Below are 21,987 nucleotides of genomic sequence, written 5' to 3' on the forward strand. Positions count from 1 at the left end.
ATCCAGAATATAAGAATAAAACTCAATTATTTTTAGCCTCACACACTATAGTACATCTTTAGGGTCATATTAATTTGTACGAGTTTCTTAAGGCCACATGAAAGAATTCATGTGCACCATTAGATGATATATATTAGATAGTTTCTGTCCCCTTTTAATTATTTCTCTCTGTTCTTCATGAACGAACACACCTCATCCACTCATCATTCTACATCTTTTCTTTAATTTCTTTCTCTTTGGCCGAGACCTCCCCTTAATTCTCTCACTCCATTTCTGGCACGTTTACTTACTTGGAATGGAAAATAATCATGAATCGGAGATAAGTGGAATGGGAGAATAAATGAATCGGTATTGATTCCGGAGGAATGATTCCTAAACTCATCTCCCCCATTTGTAATCAAATTCCTGAGTATTAAGGAATCGATTCCTGATAAGGAGGTGGGACCTACATCCATTCCGATTCCTTCATGTGTTAATAAACGCAGGATTTCTTTTACCCGGAATCATTCCGATTTCTTTATGTGTTAGTAAACGCATGAATGTTTTTACGCCGTAATCATTCATTTTCCTTCCAAGTAAGTAAACGTGCCCTTCATTTGTTCTTCACCCATTCTTCTTTGATTTTTTTTTGGCCACTTATATATGAAGCTCGCATATAACAAAAAGAGCCAATTTCGCAGCTGCGGCAACGAATTCAAATTATGTGTCCATCGAGTTATTTTTTTGTTTTTAGTAGAAACGATTTCAACTTATAACCTTTACAATATCGATCATTTCAAATAAACGACATGTCACAACTCACCGACGCATTAGTTCCTTTCATATCTATATTTGTTATGAAATTTTCACAGAGGGCAAAATATGTGATATTATGGAATATTTATTAATTCCTTTCATATGTATGTATATTTGTCATTTTGTAAAAAAAAAAAATATATATATATATATATATATATATATATTTTTTTGTTATGAAATTTTCACACACGGCAAAATATTAATTACCCTCATCTAAATGGTGCTATAAGCTATTAAGCTGGCAGGTGAGGATGATATTATTCCTTAAATTCTTCCCACTCTTGATTACCACCTAGAAATAGATCATAATCCCACATGCTAGTGCTATAAGCTGGCGGTGAATCGGTGATGGCCGTGAGGATGATATTATTCCTTAAATTCTTCCCCCTTAATTACCACCTAGCTAGCTAGAAATAGATCATAATCATCATAGTCCCACCCAAAATGGGAATTTCATTTTTCTAGGCAGCATATCAGGAATGAGATGTTGTTGGCTAGTATGTATATACGCGTCCTTTTCATTTGCATGTCAATAAATAAATAAGGAATAAAAGTCCGGGAATTTCTACCATATTTCACCACATCGATCAGTATTGAATATATCAAAAACTGTAAAATCAGAGGTCACTTCAAAGACTAAAATTAATCGAACGCTGTTATAGTCATCCAACACGAGTGTGGTTCAACACGAATGTACCGAAAACTGATCAATTGCTGCTTGGTTGAGGCCATGCAGCTAAGCTGTGGAATTAGTTGGCGGCCGGTATGGAATCCTGAACAAAAGTAGTCCAGATTCTCTCAACTTATTTTTCCTTTCCTTTCCAATTCCTCATAAACACGTACATACGTAAAATGTCAAACTTCTTCCCACATTTATATAGTTTCATTTCCTCATATATATGTTTGCTTCATAACAGCTTTCAACTGCTACGCTTGAAACTCTCCCGTCCATTCAAATTCCCTCACCACATATATTAACCCCTAGCTCTAGTATACGTACTCAACCATACCCTAGAGATCACCTACTTAATGTACCTGACTCTACCATCATACTATAATTCCTTCAATTCTCTCTGAGGTCCATAATCTAACCTAACTATGGAGAGAAAGAAGAGCGATGACTTTGATCAGGATGGAAATCAAGCACAGAACAAGATTTTGGTGGAAGCGGCATTCAGGAACACCCCGGTGCCGCCGTGGACGAAGCAAATTACTGTGAGGGCAATGGCGACGAGCTTTATTCTGAGCATTGTCTTCAACTTCATTGTTTGCAAGCTTAACCTCACCACTGGTGTCATACCTTCGCTCAACGTCGCCGCCGGGTTGTTGGGTTTCGCGGTGTTGAGAGCTTACACCACCGTTCTCACCAAGGTTGGCCTCTTGAAGCAGCCTTTCACTCGCCAAGAAAATTGTGTTATCCAAACATGTGTGGTCGCCTCATCCGGGATTGCATTCAGCAGTATGTTATCAATTACAATTACGTCTCTAATAATCTCTATTTCCAATTCCATTAACAGTATGATATACTGATTCCAGATCTGTGAAGATCTAGCTGGGTTTCTATTAGGGATGGCAGATTTGACCCACCCGCTTTGTATTTTTTGCCATCTCTAATTTATATAAGTTTAATATAATAAGTTTAATCTAATTGTGTAGATATACATGTATATGACACTGTACTACTAATTAGGTTTGCAGGAGGCTACAGAAAATTGAAATTGAATTTGGAACCATGTAGTTTCACTCTTTTGGTTTGTGTGGGTGTTGCAAAAAGGATCTATATATCTATGGGATTATCATCAAGTAAATTAGAGGTTGTTTGTAAAGTTCTTACTATATGTTATACATCTTATAACATCAATTTCTTACTTAGGATTGATGTAAATATAGGTGGAACCGCAAGTTATATACTGGGTATGAGTGGAACGATAGCTGCTCAAGGAGATGAAGGCAACACCCCAATCAACGTGAAGAACCCTCACATTGGATGGATGATTGGATTTCTCTTTACTGTCAGCTTCCTCGGCTTGTTTTCCATTATGCCCATGAGAAAGATGATGATCATGGATTACAAGTTAACCTACCCAAGTGGAACTGCAACTGCATACCTCATTAACAGTTTTCACACCCCCAAAGGAGCCAAGTTAGCAAAGTAAGTACGTAGTGCACATTCAATTGTACATATGCATCGATGCATCTATTTTGCAATTCAATTTGAATATGCTGCTAATAATTAATTAAAACTTTATAAAAACATTGCAGGAAACAAGTTGGCGTCCTGTTCAAAAGCTTCTGCTTTAGCTTTGTGTGGGCCTTTTTCCAATGGTTCTATACAGCCGCTGATGGCTGCGGATTTGCTAGCTTCCCAACATTTGGTCTCCAAGCTTATGCACAGAAGTAAGTGCGCACACATATGTAATGATCCTGACAAAGCTTATGCACAGAGGTAACTATTTAATTTACATACTGCAGGTTTTACTTTGACTTCTCATCGACATACATTGGTGTGGGAATGATTTGCCCTTACATGGTGAACATCTCTTTGCTTGTCGGATCAATTCTTTCATGGGGAATCATGTGGCCTTTGATTGAGAAACATAAAGGTAGCTGGTACAGTGCTGATCTCTCACCGAGCAGTCTCCACGGTATCCAAGGATACAGGGTTTTCATTGCTATAGCCATGATGCTCGGGGATGGTTTATACCATGTAGCTTACATGCTCTTTGTGACCTTCCAAAATTTATGCTGTACACCTAAAACAAAAGAAGAAATGAAATTAGAGTCATCATCCCCACCGTCCATAAACCCTGCAAGCACTGAAGCTGGAGTAGAAGTTTTGAGTGAAAACTATGACGAGGAGCGAAGAGTTGAGTATTTCTTGAAAGACGCAATTTCTCACTGGGTTGCTCTTGGTGGATATGTTGCTCTTGCCATTATATCCATCATTACCGTACCAAGCATTTTCCGCCAATTAAAATGGTACCATATCTTTATTGCTTATTTGGTTGCTCCAGTTTTGGCATTCTGTAATTCCTATGGTGCTGGTCTCACCGATTGGTCCCTCGCCTCCAACTATGGAAAATTCGCCATCATAATCTTCAGTGCTTGGGTTGGCCCTGAAGGTGGTGTTGTTGCTGGGCTTGCTGCTTGTGGTGTCATGATGAGCATTGTCGCTACTGCTTCTGATCTTATGCAGGACTTCAAGACTGGATACCTTACGCTCTCCTCTCCTCGCTCTATGTTCTTCAGCCAAGTTCTTGGCACGGCCATGGGTTGTCTCATGTCCCCTTTGGTATTCTGGATTTTCTACAAAGCTTATCCACTAGGCGATCCAAATGGTTCGTACCCTGCACCGTTTGCACTAATGTACCGTGGAATGGCTCTTTTAGGAGTTGACGGCGTTGGTTCACTTCCCAAAAATTGTGTGAAACTTGCAGTCTCATTTTTTGTAGCTGCTGTTGTCATAAATTTGATTACTGAGCTTCTAAAGCGTTATGAGACCAAGTACAGGTTGTACAGATTTATTCCTAGCCCAATGTGCATGGCCATCCCATTTTATCTTGGTTCATACTTTGCCATTGACATGTGTTTGGGGAGCTTGATTCTCTTCTTGTGGCAAAGGATGAACAAACAAAAGGCCGATGACTTTGCACCAGCAGTCGCATCTGGACTCATTTGCGGTGAATCTTTGTGGGGTATTCCAGCTGCTATCCTTTCACTGGCAAATGTGAAACCTCCGATCTGTATGAAGTTCCTCTCTGCTTCTGCCAATGAAAAAGTCGAAAAACTTTTATCTGGTCATTAGAGTATATCATTATAGATTTAGTTGCTGTACGTATCAATTTCAGGTGATTGTGTTTATAGTGCAGGTAGCTAGACTATTAATTTCTAGCTAGGTTATTGCCAGAATAATTGGATTTCATTTAGATTTTGTCTACAGTATGCATGGTTGTCATTTGAATTTTTTTACCGTCAGCAATTCATGGTATGTGTTACCTAGTACCTATTTTCAATGGATTCAGTAGATCCAATATATATGAGTAATACGTTAATATTCATATCATGATAATTTTATCCAATGCCTTCTATAATAGATCGATCATATCATTGACTGGCCCTGCGTCCCATTAAGCTAGTGCTGTGAAATTGCCAGGACAAACACCAAAATCTTCAACACGAACCTCTTTGATGATTCTTCCATAGATCGATACTGCAATAATCAACCTCTCCTTATTGGCTACGTACGGATGTTTCTGTACCTCTTAACTCCAGAATTTCAGCCATGCATTACATTGGCGTTGTGAGCATCAGATGCGTGATCCATTAAAAATTGACATATTCATCCATTAATTTGCTACCATAAGTTTTACCTTAATGTTAATCTGCTACTCTACGTTTTATGTCAGTCAACTTTCTACCTCAAGTTTTCAAAATTAACCAATTTGCTATCCTAAGTTTTACTTTAGCCAATTTGCTACCATTATGTTAAAGTTTCTACTTACATTGATTAATTTGAAAACCTAAGTTAGAAAATGGCTAGTTTTGAAAATTGAGGAAAACAAATTAGCTGACACAAACCTTCATATAATAAAATAATAAATTGGCTAATTGTGAAAATTTAGGGTAGCAAGTTGCTGAAATAAACTAAATGAGGATTAGAATAGCAAATTTTATTATAAAACCTAGAATATCAAATTGGGTAACATTTACGAAGTTGAACTTGAAGAGGCCCTAGTACCCTGGCCCAGGTAAAACATTTGACCCAAATTAAGGAAAGTTATAAAAAGCCCAACCCATTAACCACATAACTTTCTTCGCTTTTACAAAAAAGACCTTTTGTTAACTCTACCGACTCCCCTTTCTCGCGTTTTGTAGAGAAACAAAGGCTCTGCCTCAATTCTCAGCAAAACCTTGTGTTTTTTTTACAAACCCTAATCGGAAAATCCCACTTCCACCGGACCCGAGATTTGGTTCCCAGCCAGGCATGGCAGCCCCCGCGACGACGAGCGTGGTGCCCCTGAACCGAACCAGGCGGGGCGGCGGCATGGTCAACGAGGACAAGCTCGAGTTCGTCACATCCGACGGCATAGAGCCCATCATGAGCTTCGATCAGATGGGCATCAAGGACGATCTCCTCCGCGGTATTTACAACTACGGCTTCGAGAAGCCCTCCGCCATCCAGCAACGGGCCGTCCGGCCCATCATTGAGGGCCGTGACGTCATTGCCCAGGCCCAGTCCGGTACCGGAAAGACCTCCATGATTGCCCTCACCGTCTGCCAAATCGTCGACACCTCCTCCAGAGAGTACGAGTCCCGTCTCTAGTTTTTACTTGCTCTATTTGAATTGCATTGTTAGGGTTAGGGTTTGCTAATTTTATGTATCGCAAAAAAATTAGGGTTCAGGCGTTGATACTGTCTCCGACGAGGGAATTGGCGGCGCAGACGGAGAAGGTGATATTGGCAATTGGTAATTACATAAATATCCAAGCGCATTCTTGCATTGGAGGCAAAAGCGTCGGTGAGGATATTAGAAAGCTCGAGTATGGAGTTCATGTGGTGTCTGGAACTCCCGGTAGAGTCTGTGATATGATCAAGAGGAGAACTCTGCGCACTCGAGCCATTAAATTATTGATTCTCGTCAGTCCTCTCTCCCCTCTCATTGTTCTTTCGGGTTTCGCCTTTTGCCTTTTCTTGGTTTCTTAGTCTTTGTTTGGCTTGGTTTTTGGGTTTTCAGGATGAGTCTGATGAAATGTTGAGCAGAGGCTTCAAGGATCAGATTTATGATGTGTACAGATATCTTCCACCCGAGCTCCAGGTTTGAATCTGCATTTTGTATCCCTCTCTGTACATATTGTTTTCTAATCACATTAAGCTCTATTATTGCTGTGTTAGTCTAGTCAAAATTAGATTGTTGGTATGAAATCAGTTGCGATAATGCAGGTCTGCTTGATTTCGGCTACACTTCCCCATGAAATTTTGGAGATAACTAGCAAGTTTATGACTGAGCCCGTAAGGATCCTGGTTAAACGTGATGAGTTGACTTTGGAGGTATGCAATCCTTCTGTCTTTTCTCTATGCTGTCTATGATTCTTACATTTTGAATGGATTCTGTAATCTAACATTTAATTATGTATCTCTGATGACAGGGGATCAAGCAATTTTTTGTTGCAGTTGAAAGAGAAGAGTGGAAGTTTGATACTTTATGTGATCTTTATGATACTCTTACAATTACACAAGCTGTTATTTTCTGCAACACAAAGAGAAAGGTAAATTATTCTGCTTTTATTGTTGTTTTGTTATCTTAATATCTTAAAGTTTGATCTGAATTGAAGGGGTTCTGAGTCGGTTGTTTGGTTATGGTCTGTTAATCAGTAGAACTGTAATGTGGAAATATGCTCATCTTAGAGATATTTACTTTTAGGAAGAAGACACTATCTACTAGGTTCAATATCAATTCATTTCATATAATTTGTTGATTATACTATCTGGTGGGAAATAAATTAAACATTTCCTTTTCTCCTTATCCAATTTATACATTTGATATGCATAACCTTTGGAATTTAATACGTCAAGTAGGAGGCATGGATAAAATGCTGTTTGTAATTGTCTTTTTTTGGTTGCTTAACTTTTCCTTGGCCATTGGGACAGGTGGACTGGCTGACTGAAAAGATGCGATCTAATAACTTTACAGTCTCTGCAATGCATGGAGACATGCCTCAGAAGGAGCGAGATGCTATTATGAATGAGTTCAGAAATGGTACTACTCGTGTTTTGATCACAACAGATGTTTGGGCCAGGGGCCTTGATGTTCAGCAGGCAAGTTCTTTACATATAGTTTTCCTAATCTTCAGCTAGAAGGTATTTGGTGTGAATAACTGAACATTAAGCTTTTGAAATAGATTAGCATCTTTCTGTGTGGTAGCATGTTGGGTGGGTGGGAAACAGAGGTATTCAGTGTACTTTTTAGTTTGATTTCCCAAACGACCATGGGCATTCAAATTTAACTTGGAACAATGAGTTTTTTTGGGAGCTTCTGTATAATGAATTTGGTTATAGTTACATCCTAATGAACCTTCAATTAGTACTGCTTTTATGGCAAGGATCATGTGTGTTATGTGAGATGTGGTGAACTGGTGGGCTGTAGTTGTTAGCGTAGGGAATCTTCATCTAGGACATCCTTGAATGTGAAGCTTAGGACTGCTTTAATGTGAAGGTTTTGCTCTGTTAGACATGATTATGTAGACTATAGTTTGAGTTCTTTTGGCTTTAATGCAAGGATGCTTTTGCTGACATTTTTTTTTTGGTTCAAGATTCTCTTTTTTCAATCTTGTTAATCTCTTTTTATTTATTCAGGTGTCTTTGGTTATCAATTATGATCTTCCAAACAATCGAGAGCTATACATTCATCGAATTGGTCGTTCTGGTCGTTTTGGACGCAAGGTATGGTGTAAAGTCCTTTCTTCTCTTTCATCTCTTTCATCTGTAGGTTCAGTTTAGTATTTATGGTTATCTATGGCAGGTGTAACTGTCCTTTCTTCAGCATCTATTCATGATTGCATCTATCCCCTCTCAGAAATTTAAAGTTTTCTTAGGAATATGTGAAAATTGGATCACTAATGTTATTTTGATCTTAATTTACTGGGTTTGGACTAATCTACAATTTCGAGGAAATGCCTGTGTTTTTGGCCTGTATATTTTAAATCGATGAGTTTGAAATCTAGTGAACTTGGTATTTATACCTGAAAATTACTCCTTTTGCTATTAGTAACTAATCTTGTGCTTTCAAAAGAACATTTATTCCGAGTCTGAGTTTGTGCTGCTTTACTCTTCTGTTACCTTATTTGTTTGCGAGTTCTAATAAAGGTGCTGGTTGTTTGTAGGGTGTGGCGATAAACTTTGTCAAAAGCGACGATATCAAGATTTTAAGAGACATTGAACAGTACTACAGTACCCAGATTGACGAAATGCCAATGAATGTCGCAGATTTAATATAAGAGGTCCTGGCCGACTTGTGTGCTTGTGGAGTGAGGATTGGTTTTAATGCGGATTGACTTGTGTGGTACTCCTTATTTGCGATGGATTGATCACTAGCATATGGGTGTAATTTATTGTAATACACTCGCAGAAGTTGGACATCTTTTCTTTTTATGTTGGCTTGAAATGCCGAAGTGATAGGCTAGTGTGACTGATATTTTGATACTTTTAAGCACCTTGTGCAATGGAACCCTACTGTATTTGATGTTAATTTCAAGCCTTGAGTTTTTGCGGGAATGAACAAATATTTTAATCACGTGTCCGTTTCTGTCTTGCATCTGTATAAAGGAACATATGAATTCGTTCATCTACAGTTTAAATGTTATTGACCGTGTCCCTTATCTTGCCCAATGTATCTTTTTTCTGTACATTATTTTGACACGAAAGGGGTTAACTGGTAAAGCCCATTGATTTTACACTGGTTTTTGAAGATTAAAACCCCTTTGCTATAGCACACAACGTTAAATGTCAGGGAGAAGTGTGATTTGTGCTTGTGAAAATGTTTTCAACATTTTTATGAATTTTCAACACTACTTTAAAACATCATAAGAACCTCTACAATATCATAAATAAAGATATTATTTGATATTTGTGAGGAATGTCGCTCAGCGTCTGTATAGAATGTCCCATTGTCTGATTTATGTCATATCAGTGACCGATAACGAACGCACTCGGCGTCTTTTTCTATTGCCTTTTTGGTCTGATATCTATTTCCTCCTGGGAGTGTTTTTGTAAAACAGTGATCCAGAATCGAGCAAAAATTTGGTAAGTATTAACATGGGGGAGCATAGCCAGGCGACAAGATTTTTCATTTGTCCGCCAAGAAACCTTACAATTAACTTTAGACCTTGAACAATATAGGGTACCGGAAGGGATAAAAATTTATGGAAACAGCACTAAAGTGAAGACAATCGAAGCAGCACTCACTGATGGAAAAAAAATACTGATTGGCTCGGAAAACAGAAGGGGGAGCAAACAGACAAATATACAATATAAGAAAGATATGGACACTGAATTTACAATACGGTGTTAATATGGAGTGCTTTCAGCAAGGAGGTAGCCATTTGTTTCACCAATACTTGGCCCCCAGAACGTTGCCCATCTCTGCGTTCCTCTATTAGATTCCGAAGCTTCTGAGGCAGATCATTCTCCACAATCAATTGCTTTGGCCGTGGGTGGTGCTCATAAACAGCCTGCCACCATAAGTTGGTGATTATAACAAAAACAACAAGAGAATACATAGGTTCCAAGATATCTTAAATACTACTATTCATAACATGATCAAAAATTGGAATCATGAAAAGACAGGAAAAGATTGCCACTACATGGTTCAGCTACCAAGATTACCTTCTATCAAACAAACAAAAATATTCAGAGTTGTCATAAAAATATGCAACAGTAATTTCTCACTTCATTTAAGAGTCTGATCTAGTTTCCCAAATCAAATGATATGGTTGTTAGTTCTTTAGAATGAGTAGGGTTGTACTAATAATTCTCTGTCTTCCTATCTTCTCCAGCACCATACATGAAACAAGAGACAAAAGAAAAAAGAGCAGACCCACCTTTATCAGTTTAAGAAGATTTAGACGGGCAATAGCATCCTGATGGTCAAGTCTTGTGATAAGCAGTGGTGTCAAACCATTAACAGCTAATGTTGTATTAATTCGAGACGATTTCCTGTGAAAGAGGCATACAAAAGATGTTATCTCCATAAGGGGAAAAAGAGGAGTTTACAAACCAAAGGAAACATAAAAGCAAAGCCACCATTAAATCTTCATATCCCTTCCAGACACAAGGCAGGGATGATTTGTCTGTGGCCTCTCCCTTGTCACACAATCAATTAAAAACATTCTACCAATTCGAATCATCAAAAAATTTATATCTAGCAGACCAGGAAGAACAAAGAAAGGACACTATTTAAAACAAGTAAATAGGTCATATATATAATCACATACGTGATAATTTTCAAAAATGGCTCCAATATGTGCACGAAATACTGTTCTGGACAGCACTGGAAGAATTTCACCAATTTCTGAACTGCATCCTTTTTCAACAGTGCTTGTTCTACCTTCCGGTTGTCATTGTCATGAGCTAAGCAAACAGCAATTGAATCCAATGCAGTCACAGACCAAAGCTCATCCTCTAGAAGGCTCAAGTACACATCCAACCCACCATGAGCCCTTAATTGCTCTCTTGAATTACGTGAAGCATGAGCCATATCACAGAGCAAAGGCAACGCATATTGTTTCAGAGGAGAGTTAGACTCAATAAAGTGCATTAAGTGTGGAATTATTCCATTCTCAGCTGCTTGTTCCTGTCTTCTCTTGTTAATCTTACACAGATTGAACAAGGCATTTAGGACCTTCAAAAGAAGTTGAGATGAATGCAATTAGTTCTCAGTAAAGAAGAAAAAGTAACACACCAAACAGAAAAAAAAAAAAACGCATTCAGTAACACACCAAATGCAATAAAAGACACATTCATTACAGTTCTACAAAGGAAAGGATTCCATGAAGGTTTAAAATGCAGATGAAAGTCTATTTTGCTGGAGTCTGGAGATCCATAGTGTGCCATGCAATGCTACAGCTACTAGATATTGGCATAAAGGTTCTCTCATACATGACACCCACTATTACCATTAGCACATAGGAAAGAAAGCCCACCTCATGATGTATTTGAGATACAAGAGATCCTTCTTTGAGTTCAAGATTTGGAATCAGATATTTGATTGCATCTGCCCGCTGAAGATTCTCTAAGCAGTTTGGATCGGTTGATAAATGGTTGACACACTTTAGTATCTGTAAAGTGGCAGCACCATATTGTCAAGAACACAAGAAAACGAGCCATTGAGAGTAAGACTAGTGGAAGTTTTCCAATGTACCTTTAAAAGAATTGGGGGCTCCACCCTATTAAACATCTGAAAAAGACGGCTGAGCAAACTTTGGCTACACATGTATGATTTTACAGTAGTATCTGCTCGTGCAAACTCAAGCAGAAGATCTGCCACCTTTTCTAGGTATTCCCTTGCAACGTCTGCATTCAATGTCGAAACCATGTGCGAGAGTAAACCTGATGATGTTGCACTGCCTGGCCTAGCATTTAGAACACCCGAACCAGACAACACCCCTGATGCTGTCTGAGATGCTATCCCAGAGGTGGAAGCAGCTCCTTTGTTAGATGCTAGTGTTCCCACCTCCTTATTTACTGTTTTGGGGGGAATTCTAGTAGTAGAATCAAGATTCCCTTTCTCTCTACCACGTTGAGAGACATCTGTGAAATAACTGATGAATCACATACTCCATAGAAATAGATAAAAAGAGGACTAAGTAAAACACATTAATGAACTTTTTTGGTACATATATGCCTAAAAGGAGTGGCAGGAAAATAATATTCCAAGTCATTAAAAGTATTGAAAACAATAGTGAAATTTTGTGATCCCAACACCAAAGAATTATGATATGCCTAAAAGGAGTGGGAGGAAAATAATATTCCAAGTCATTAAAAGTATTGAAAACAATAGTGAAAGCTTGTGATCCCAACACCAAAGAGTTATGATAGGTACAAAGAAACTCAGCGAATATGGGCCAAATATAGTTTATATCATCCAGAGTAAACTATACATGCATATATTTAGTCCTGTGTCTGTTCAAATCTTCATGAATATGATCTTTATGAATCACAAAGGACAAGCCTTGATTTCAGATTCTAAACTATAAGATTCATCCGATAAAGATAATTGTTACCTGCAAATTCTGCCATAAGGAAATCTAATTCACCATTTGTTTTCTTTTCATTAGATGCATGTAAAAGGGGCAGTATACTTTCATGTCTCTCCAACCCAGGGAGGTGGCGTACATAATCGAGCTGACCAGAAAAGTGTCTTGAAGGGGGCTCTTTCTCCAACAAGCTAAGAAGAGGTCGAACTTGCTCCTGTTGAGTAGGTGCTGTTGTGGATAAGCCATTTGATGTAGCTTCCATCATTTTAGGAGATCTATCAGTGGATGATCTATGAAGAGATATAGGGGCTCGCTGCTGCCTTAGGTCAAGATCTCCTCGAGAAGTAGTTGAAGGTTCCTTCGCTGAAATATTGACTACTTTGTCTGCGGATGTTGGGTCTTGCAATTTAGAAGAAACTGAAGCATCTACTACTGCATTGCTAGATTGAGGTCTATCAGTATCTAGATGATGATACCGCAGATCTGATTGATTGGCATCTGACCTTTGAGAATTAGAAGTTGAAGCACGTGCAGGTTCTGTTCCGGTAGACAAATGCAAATCATTTACACCATGCCTAACCTTAGAGTGATCATTATGATCAGGAAGTGGTCCATCACTCTGAGCAAAAATGGGATGACCAGAATCCAATGAACCAGACCGTGGGCGCTGAGCAGAACCGTCTAGAGGAAATCCACCCCCACCAGAAATGGAAGCTAAACGTGTTGCCTCATTCAAGCTATAAAGGGTGTTAATAAGCCTCAGGAGTATTCCATTCTTCGCAGCTATGCGACAGAAATCATTCCTAGGGGTTGATCGCTGAAGCTTAAAGACTTGCCACATGCCGTCAATAGCTAGATGAACCATTTCCCTGAACATAATCTATATAAGTAAAACTGACCAGAAGATCATGTGTGTGTGTGCGCGCATACACACGCAAAGAAACAGACAGAGAGAACCAGAATGATACGCAGAATGATACGGTCAAGCTGTTGTTCTACTACAAACCTGAATTTTGCATAATCAGCCTCTAAAAAGCCCACCAGAACAGGTATTCCACGGCAAGCTATGAACATTTGCAAAGTCAATGGGCTGCATACAGAAGAAACTCCCATTGTCAACCTCAGACCATCTTCTGATGAAATATAATGAAGAAAAGTTATTATGAAATACAGGAAAAGAACTGAACCTTGACTGACAAAGCTGCTGCAAGAAATAAGCTGCTTCCATACGAATTTCTCGAGAATGATTAGGTACCGCAAAGCTCATTACCACTGGGATCTGCCATATGACTTAGCAATAGACATAAGTAACACCACCAATTAATATTATTAAAGCATAAAACTCTTAGATACGGATAGACCAATCTTACTAAAAATATAAAGAAATATATGGACACAGACTAATTCTGCTCATTATTGCAACAGTGAGCTAATTCGATATTCAGGAGAACTATCTGATTAAGGAAAGGAAGAAGTATCTAGACTGCAAGTCCAACTAAGCCACTTTATCAAAGCCCACCACAGATGCAGTTACAAATTAAGGACAAAAACTTGAATGCACTAGTACTCACCAGACCAACATGACACGCATTTTCCTGGAAATCAGTGTTGTCTTTGATTATCTGGTTTATGATTTGAAGCACAGAACATATAACCTGCAAAAGTAGGAAACAAAATATACTCACATATAACCATAATTGATATAACGCTAATGCTAAGTAGACATTCATGTCAAGATTTCTAAAAAAAAATGACGGAATATGGTAAAAGAGTTAACATACTCGAGTTTTAGGAACTTCAAGCAATTCCATTAAAGGGAGCAAACCATGCTGTGTGACAAAAACAATTTTCTGCTCTGGACGCTGATGGAATATAGCAATAAGTTTCTGGCAGGCAGAGACAACAACATCTTCTGATTCATCTAGTTTCAATGATCCAACCAACCGGCTAAACTCAACAGCCTATCAGATAAAAATCACAGATGTTAAAGATGACAGAACAATACATGAGCAATGCCGCCCCCCTTCCTCCAAACAAACACACAACGACATGTCTCCACCTCTAAAAGTGGTGCACTTGAAACTTAAAGAGACAAAAGCAAATCCCAACTAATTACTTAAAAATCTGCAAGAGATGTGAGTACCTGTAGGGGAAAAAGGTTTTCTCCGGGCAACTTTTCATCAAATACCTTTAAACAAAATGTATCACTAGTCAGGAATTTTTGTACAAGAGTGCTTATCAGGATGAAAATACAAAAAACTAAAAACAATCACATACCAAACCACCAATATCAATCACATCATCTTGGAGAACACCCATCATCAGCTGTAACAGGTTACCACCACTACCATTAGCCTGACCCATTTCACTCTCCATTTGCTTCTGAGCAATTGTAGCCCTTAATTTCATAGCCAGGTCACTTTTCCCAGCATCATTTACAGATGTATTTCCTTGGTTCAAATGTGAAATTGAAGAAGATGTTGAAGCTTCAGTTGCCCTATCATCGGGATGCTTATCCAATGGATGAAATAGATCATCCAAGGAAGCATCTCCTGGAGTGTCACTAAATTTACTGAGTTCATTCCCTTCCAAACTGACTGGCATCTTTGCAGCCTTCAAAATGACAGACAAATACGGGAGAAAGACATATTGGACATCAAAGATAATAGTAACAACTAGCAAGCTATGAATGTGACTTCACGGAAAGTAAACTGATATTCAACATGCAAACAATCAAATGTACAACAATCAACTATATTATGGAAACCTACCTTTTGAAAAGTACCATCCTGATTTCTTGCTCCAAAACCAAATGATCTAAACCCAATAGAATTCCCTTTTCCATGTTTCCCAGTTAAACTATTTGTCGTTAATTCAGGAGATTTAACCTCCCCATTCATCGGTGGTTCATCATCGTTGGCCGTATGTGCTCGACCATCAAGCTCAGCTGGCTCGGAGGCAGACAATTCTTTATTAGAAGATATTCTGCCAGAACCATTTGGCAAAGATGATTTTTCATGTATAGCTAAGGTGGGAGCCTGATCCGTCAGATCATTTTCTAAAGCATCTGCTTTTTCCTCAACAAATTTCACATCTGAAGCAGGATCCTCGCCAGATTTTCTCATATCAGAAACCCCAGTTGATAATAACTCTTTCCTAGAGTCCTGAAGTTCGAAAAACCCAAGTCACTACTATAATATAGCCCAAATGCTTAGCTAAAAGCAGTTTTGCTTCCAAGAACTTAATTTGCTTAATGAGAAAAGGTAAAAGTTTTACTGCTTTAATAGCAGAAGCTGCTTCTTCTGTTTTCTCTGCAGGACTTTCGCCAGAGCTCCGAATATCTCCATTGGAGAGTTCTGCACCCTTAGAAACATCTTCCTGTATATCTCTGCAAAATAACTGGTTTCTTAAAATAAATTACCAGAAAAAAGCAGTCCCAAAAGCACAAAAAAGAAAAGAAAAAGAAAAGCAAAACAATAAACAAAAAAAAGAAAGAAAGAAAACTAGTCGCATATATTCCAAAAGAAATAATAACAGAGATGGATACACAAAGATATAGACGACTACTATATGCTTTATACAGCTCAGAGCAGAAAGACTAAATCCATAAGAATTTTCTTTCATTTTTTTTATTTTTTATTTTGAAAAGAAACAGCTTTTATTGAAATATCAAGAAAAGCAAAATACAAAAAGGTGGACAAGGAGTCCACATAGATGATAGTCAGGCAAACAGCCTAAGAAATTAGCCACTTCACAATGCAAGAAGACATGATCAGCACTTTCCCCTTGAGCTTTGCATAAAATGCACCAGTGAGGAGAAAAACAACTTCCCGGTCTTCTCCTTTGAAGAACATCACATGTATTCGTCTTCCCCAGTACCACAAGCCAACCCAAAATCTTCACCTTAGTAGGGACCTTGACCTTCCAAATAAACTTTGCAGGAGCCTAGATAGAGCCTAAACTACAGCTGCTTTCCAATCTAATAAGATAGATGATAAGCTATAATTCCTAAACTCCCCAGAAGCAGAAGCCCAAAGAGACGCCCAAAACCTAACTCTCTCCCAAAGCAATCCCACCTCTTCACCACTATAAACTTTCAGATATTTTATTATTCCTTTCGATCCAAATGACCCAGAGCACAGCTATTACCCCACAACCCAAACCTTGGCATTTTTCCCATTCCCAAAAGCAAAAGGTTTATGGCTTAGCAAGTCGATCCTTTCTACTAAATTCTCCCACACCACTACAGCCTCCCTGAAGAGCTTTTTCCACAAAGACACAACTTCACAGTGCACAAAAACGTGATCAACAGTCTCCCCATGCATTTTACACAAAACACACTAATGGGAAGCAACAGAAGGCAACTCTATCAACCTTGTCTGGCCTAAAGAATAGAAACCAAGTAAGCATGATTATGTTAGGAGCAACACATCATGGCATATAAAACTTCCTGCCCAAAGTAACATGAGGTATCAACTTAAACAGTTTAGACTGGTATGCTTTTAGCATCTGAAGAATAACATGGCACATGAATAACCCAGCTTAACTATTTAAACACCCTTACATTAAATATGCATTATACTTGCAAGCCAAACTTTTAGAAGTCAAATTACATAAAATTCTTAGCGAGTTAGTTGTATTATGAATCTAATTAATGACGTATTTGATGACATCTACCTTAATGTTCCACTGTGACGAATAGATGATTGCAACGCTCGCCTGCAGTTTTGTATCCAAGGATGAGATAGCAGTGTTTTTGCATCAGGCCGGTGCCTAGCATCCTGAAATATGAAACTAACATGTTACAGATGAATACAACCCAGTTCAGTATTTCAGAAAGGGTACTTGAAGAATATAATTATGATAAAAAGAAAATAAAAAGGGATATCATTCAAGGCGACAAATAAAACTGAAAAGTTTCGTTGGCTTTGATGGGACCAGACAAGAACAATCCAAAGCCTCGTTGTCAATATAACACAAACACCTAATAAATTTGTTTTATCCTGGTTTCGTATCCAACATGAGATTGGGGAAGACTATATTTTTATATTAATTAACCTATTTATTTTTCACACAACGGAAAAGAAAATGCCTAATGCTAGACACAATGTTAGCAACGTTATGTGCAACTCCAAATCTAAATTCCATGAATCTTGACCATCTATTCAAGGACTTTTAGAGACTTATGATGCGTGCAAATAACCAAATTTAGCACCATGTACAGAAACATCTTCACTGCTTGTTCACCTCTTCTATTTGCATACTCATCTCTAACTTGAAGAGAATGACATAAAGGGAAGGAGTATGACTTGGCATAATTCAAATAAACAGTTAAAACAATCATATTAAGCTTACAGAGAAAAGACTAATGGAGTAGGTAAGGATAGCACTGCCTCACCTTTTTAAAGCATTGACACAGAAAATCAGTAATGTCAGGAGATAGACTGTCAGGAATCGGAGGATGTTCATCCTGAAAGAATTGCAGGAAGAGTTAAACAAAAAAGAAAAGAAAAAAGTCATTGTCTGAATTCAGTTCATGTAAGTTGGAACTAGTAGGCATTTCATGAACACAACAAAAACAAAGAAGGATGCAAAAAGAAAACTTTTATTTACAACTTGACACAATTCTGAGCTCTATAAGATAATAAATTACCAGCTAAAAATCAGTAGTAAATTTTCCTTCAGGATACAACAAAATGATAATTACTGAAAGACAGTTATGCACACCTGAACAATACGAAATAGTGCGGGCATTGGCTGTAAATCATAATAAGGAGGTACACATGTAAGAAGTTCAATAACAGTGCAGCCAACACTCCAAATATCTGAAGCAGCACAAACCCCCGACATTTCAATCACCTAAAACACAGATCATTTTCATCAAAATGAAGCTCTCTCATTTAGCACTGCATCAAAATTATGAGCAACAAAAACAATTTTTTTCCTGGAGTACTTTTAGGTTGTATCAGCCTTATGTAAGTTTCCCACTTCATGCTGTTTCTAATAAATGATTATGCAAGTGTTGCAGTGTGCAATGTACGTATTGACAAAAATCAGTGCTGCAAAAAAAATGACATGACAGAGACAGACCTTTGTTTTGACAAAATCAATACTGAATCCCTGTTGCTCTTATGTCCTATGGACAAACCATTCTTTTCTTTAATACAATTTAAACTTGGTAGAAAGTAATAACTCAAAGTGCAACAAAGAAATACCTCTGGGGCCATCCAATATGGCGTTCCAACAACTGAATGTGTATTCACATCAGCCTCGGTCAATTTTGTAGCAACACCAAAATCAGCAAGTTTCACTAGGCCCTGAACAGGATAAATTAAGCCATAGAAGTTATATACCTAGTTATTACATAACAAGTTAACAACACATTGTGCACATCTAACCATGACTAGGAAAAAACGTTCCTTAAAATGTCATTAAGTGTCGCATGAACAGTTGAGTATATATATCTGTCTCAGAAAATCTGCTTCGGACTTCAAAATCATTCTTGAGATCAGAAGAGTGCATCTTCATATGGAAAGTGATAACCTAAAGAAAGGGTGGGGTCCTAATATTTATGACTACCCTCTCAGCACAACTGATCTACCAGTATGTTGGTCTTAACCCCACACATAAACCAATCTGAGAACTCTACTTACCTATCTGTACTAATTTCTATCCTTAGGATCGTCGTAATAAGCCAAACAAGATAGAGAATGATTGTTACAATTATGTCAGACCAAATAAAACATCACTTCTTTCATACAATGACCTATGAATATTTATCTAGTATTTAGAAGAAGACAAATGTCAGATTACCTCTTTAGTTGTCAATATATTTGCACCCTTGATATCCCGATGGATTACACCCTGTTCATGTAAATACACCAAGCCTTCCAAAACCTGTATCATTACAAATATTAAAATATAAACCAAAAGTGCACAAATCAAAAGACTGGCAACAAACAGCAAGGACATTAGCGAACCTGAGCAATGTACACAGCTACCAGTGATTCTGGAAAAGGTCCAAACTTATTTGGCTTAATAATGTTTGCAAGTGAGCCATTCTCCACATATCTACCGTGACAACAATAAAAAGTAACTCAGTTTTCTCCATGGAATTTCGATGTGACATAATTGGAAAAAAAAATTATGAGCTGACTCACTCTAGGACTATGTGAAGATGTGTCTTTGTCTTTAAGGATCCAAGATATTTCACAATGTTTTTGTGATTTAAATTCTGCAAAATAAATTCCAACTTCATTTAGTATGGAAAAAAGTATGCTCGTTCCACAAGGCACTCAAAATATCAAGTGTTAACATCATAATTCATTAATAGGTAGCAAGTGCTGCTTATCAACAGTAGATAATAGCATATGCATCACAGTAGGTGACAACATATCAATCAGCTCTTGACCAAAGTTCAACCAACATGAGGAAATACATATATACCCACAATAAATCAGACTTCATCACCATTGCTAAACAGAACTTTTACAGACCATGAACAGGTTACAATCTAATATTGAGAGGATGTTATAGCCACATGTAAAATAAAAACACTAGCAAAAGATTCCACATTTAAACCACTAATCTTCAAGTGCAACAGGTGCTGACATGAAATAATGACCAGGATTTACAGTAAATAAGATTATATCTAACATTAAAAAAGTATCTAATGAAAGTAAATGGTACCTTGAGTAAATCAATCTCTTGCTGATATGTCAATGCATTGCACCACCGAGAAGCAGTCAAAAAGAAAACCAGCAGTTAGCCAAATTAAAGTAATGTACATTGGAAAAATATACAGAGAAAGACGGTATGCATGACATAAAGCAAATTATGGAACTCAAAATTTTGATTATCAATGTATGGGTCTGATATTCTACGATAGGTTAAATCCTCAGAGAAAATAACCTCAATCTGAACTTGACATAACTTTCAAATCACCAAATTAATTGAATAAGAGATGTTTCTAGTGAAGTAAATATTTTGAGAAAGTGAATACTCACTAATACAACACTAACTCCTAAATGGAAGACCAAAAGTAGAGATTAATGAATCTTATGTTTAGAATTTTAAACACAGAAAAACGAAGCTAAAACTGACTAGAAGTCGAGCACTAACTTTGATTTAAAATTTCCTTCAATTAGTTATTTGTTATATAATACCAATTTTACAATCATGTAAAGAGAAAGTTGGTCCAACCATTATAACGTTGAGATCCTCCTGCGCAATATTCTCCAACGAAACCTGTTTAATTGCAACAAAGTCTCCATTCTCCAAATCCAAACCCTTGTAAACTCGACCATATGCTCCCTTTCCAATCTCATCTCCAAGCATCTACACCAAAAAAAAAAATTATTCAGTTGCTGACAAAATATGCAAATGTTCTGAAATACTAGTTAGTTGACAACTTAACACACGATTCTACAACATTCATTTGAGCAATTAAGAAGGGAGTAGACACATTCATCCCCTCAGCAACTAAATAAACCCACAAGATTCATAATCTCGAAACACTACGACTCTAACGTACAGTTATGTCCACAGCCTAAACCATCAAAGCTCAAAATCCACTCAATTTAGTTCCTCAGGCTAAGACAATTTAGGTTTAAACCATATATGCATACAAACACGATTCAATTCCTCATCATCATTCCAAAAACAACATTCTGATGTTCAAAATTCAGAATTAACACATATGTTCAACCACATTTCCGACTACACAATTACATATAAGAAAGGCCGGAATTGAGCTATATGTTCATACGTATTTGTTATCGAGAGTCTTGGATTTGTGGAAGTGGGCCGACGCCGACGCCGCCTGCCGAGACATCGCTGCGGAATCGGCTTAGCTCTGAGAAGCCCTAAAGGAAACGCTCCATTCCAAGCAGCAGCAGCCGTGAGAGAACGAGAGAGAGAGAGAGAGAGGGAATTAGGGTTTTGAAATCGGAGACGTCTGAGCTCCGGCGAGTAATGTAAGGGGAAAAGGTCCGATTTAAAAAGAAGAATTAAGGTGACATTGACAACATGATAATAACAAATCCAAATTAACCGACCCTCGATCTATCACCACTCCAACTCAGAAATGATGATGCGCAGTTGGATATTAACGGGGATACTACTGTCCATTAAATTAAGAGAGAGACTTAAATCACAGGCGTGAAAGGACGAATCAGGCCAGAATCTTTTCGATTTTTGGGGGAATCTGGAGGGGTAGACCTGTCATATCAACGTATGTCATAATGCAACCCAGCTCCTAAAGTAGGGATAAAATATTTTGTGTTTTTCGCTTTGCTTGGTACATGAAATGATTAGGGATAAAATAATGTCAACCATTCTTCAGAAATATTATATACTCCTTTGCTTTTGCAGTCAATTTTATTGATGGCCAATAACACTTGGATAAAACTTGATTGTCAACTGTTTGGTCAAGTAGAAA

At 37.8% G+C, this 21,987-nt stretch overlaps 3 protein-coding genes across 3 annotated transcripts; 2 read left to right on the plus strand and 1 right to left on the minus strand.

Moving 5' to 3' along the window:
* The first annotated feature begins 1,591 nt into the window (after positions 1 to 1,591).
* Positions 1,592 to 4,856, plus strand: LOC133710470 (probable metal-nicotianamine transporter YSL7). Its single transcript, XM_062136540.1, has 4 exons — positions 1,592 to 2,257; positions 2,689 to 2,950; positions 3,061 to 3,195; positions 3,271 to 4,856. Exons 1-4 carry the CDS (start codon positions 1,897 to 1,899, stop codon positions 4,601 to 4,603), a joined length of 2,091 nt encoding a protein of 696 aa, XP_061992524.1. The 5' UTR covers positions 1,592 to 1,896; the 3' UTR covers positions 4,604 to 4,856.
* A 792-nt stretch (positions 4,857 to 5,648) lies between these two features.
* LOC133709345 (eukaryotic initiation factor 4A-3) lies at positions 5,649 to 9,088 on the plus strand. The gene is made up of 8 exons (XM_062135059.1): positions 5,649 to 6,102; positions 6,195 to 6,435; positions 6,533 to 6,613; positions 6,739 to 6,846; positions 6,945 to 7,064; positions 7,447 to 7,614; positions 8,152 to 8,238; positions 8,679 to 9,088. The coding sequence occupies exons 1-8, from the start codon at positions 5,783 to 5,785 to the stop codon at positions 8,790 to 8,792; spliced, it is 1,239 nt and encodes a 412-aa protein (XP_061991043.1). The 5' UTR covers positions 5,649 to 5,782; the 3' UTR covers positions 8,793 to 9,088.
* A 534-nt stretch (positions 9,089 to 9,622) lies between these two features.
* Positions 9,623 to 21,660, minus strand: LOC133709344 (MAP3K epsilon protein kinase 1-like). Its single transcript, XM_062135058.1, has 24 exons — positions 21,316 to 21,660; positions 20,751 to 20,885; positions 20,238 to 20,258; positions 19,709 to 19,782; positions 19,529 to 19,619; positions 19,362 to 19,445; positions 18,764 to 18,865; positions 18,276 to 18,407; positions 17,947 to 18,018; positions 17,226 to 17,329; positions 15,825 to 15,936; positions 15,320 to 15,712; positions 14,826 to 15,161; positions 14,692 to 14,736; positions 14,330 to 14,509; positions 14,120 to 14,203; positions 13,736 to 13,827; positions 13,555 to 13,638; positions 12,576 to 13,417; positions 11,714 to 12,102; positions 11,496 to 11,630; positions 10,788 to 11,194; positions 10,395 to 10,509; positions 9,623 to 10,025 (listed from the first exon to the last, which is right to left on the minus strand). The coding sequence occupies exons 1-24, from the start codon at positions 21,379 to 21,381 to the stop codon at positions 9,849 to 9,851; spliced, it is 4,272 nt and encodes a 1,423-aa protein (XP_061991042.1). The 5' UTR covers positions 21,382 to 21,660; the 3' UTR covers positions 9,623 to 9,848.
* Between the last annotated feature and the right edge of the window lie 327 nt (positions 21,661 to 21,987).

The sequence above is a fragment of the Rosa rugosa genome, chromosome 5 (assembly GCF_958449725.1).
Source record: "Rosa rugosa chromosome 5, drRosRugo1.1, whole genome shotgun sequence".
Lineage (NCBI taxonomy): Eukaryota > Viridiplantae > Streptophyta > Magnoliopsida > Rosales > Rosaceae > Rosa > Rosa rugosa.

Coding starts and splice junctions, on each gene's coding strand:
- LOC133710470 (XM_062136540.1), top strand. CDS start 1,897: ATGGAGAGAAAGAAGAGCGATGACTTTGATCAGGATGGAAATCAAGCA. Junction 2,258..2,688: donor ATCCGGGATTGCATTCAGCA/GTATGTTATCAA, acceptor ATGTAAATATAG/GTGGAACCGCAAGTTATATA. Junction 3,196..3,270: donor CTCCAAGCTTATGCACAGAA/GTAAGTGCGCAC, acceptor TACATACTGCAG/GTTTTACTTTGACTTCTCAT.
- LOC133709345 (XM_062135059.1), top strand. CDS start 5,783: ATGGCAGCCCCCGCGACGACGAGCGTGGTGCCCCTGAACCGAACCAGG. Junction 6,847..6,944: donor GTGATGAGTTGACTTTGGAG/GTATGCAATCCT, acceptor CTCTGATGACAG/GGGATCAAGCAATTTTTTGT. Junction 7,065..7,446: donor TCTGCAACACAAAGAGAAAG/GTAAATTATTCT, acceptor CCATTGGGACAG/GTGGACTGGCTGACTGAAAA.
- LOC133709344 (XM_062135058.1), bottom strand. CDS start 21,381: ATGTCTCGGCAGGCGGCGTCGGCGTCGGCCCACTTCCACAAATCCAAG. Junction 18,866..19,361: donor ATATATTGACAACTAAAGAG/GTAATCTGACAT, acceptor TATCCTGTTCAG/GGCCTAGTGAAACTTGCTGA. Junction 13,639..13,735: donor CAGCAGCTTTGTCAGTCAAG/GTTCAGTTCTTT, acceptor TTCTGTATGCAG/CCCATTGACTTTGCAAATGT.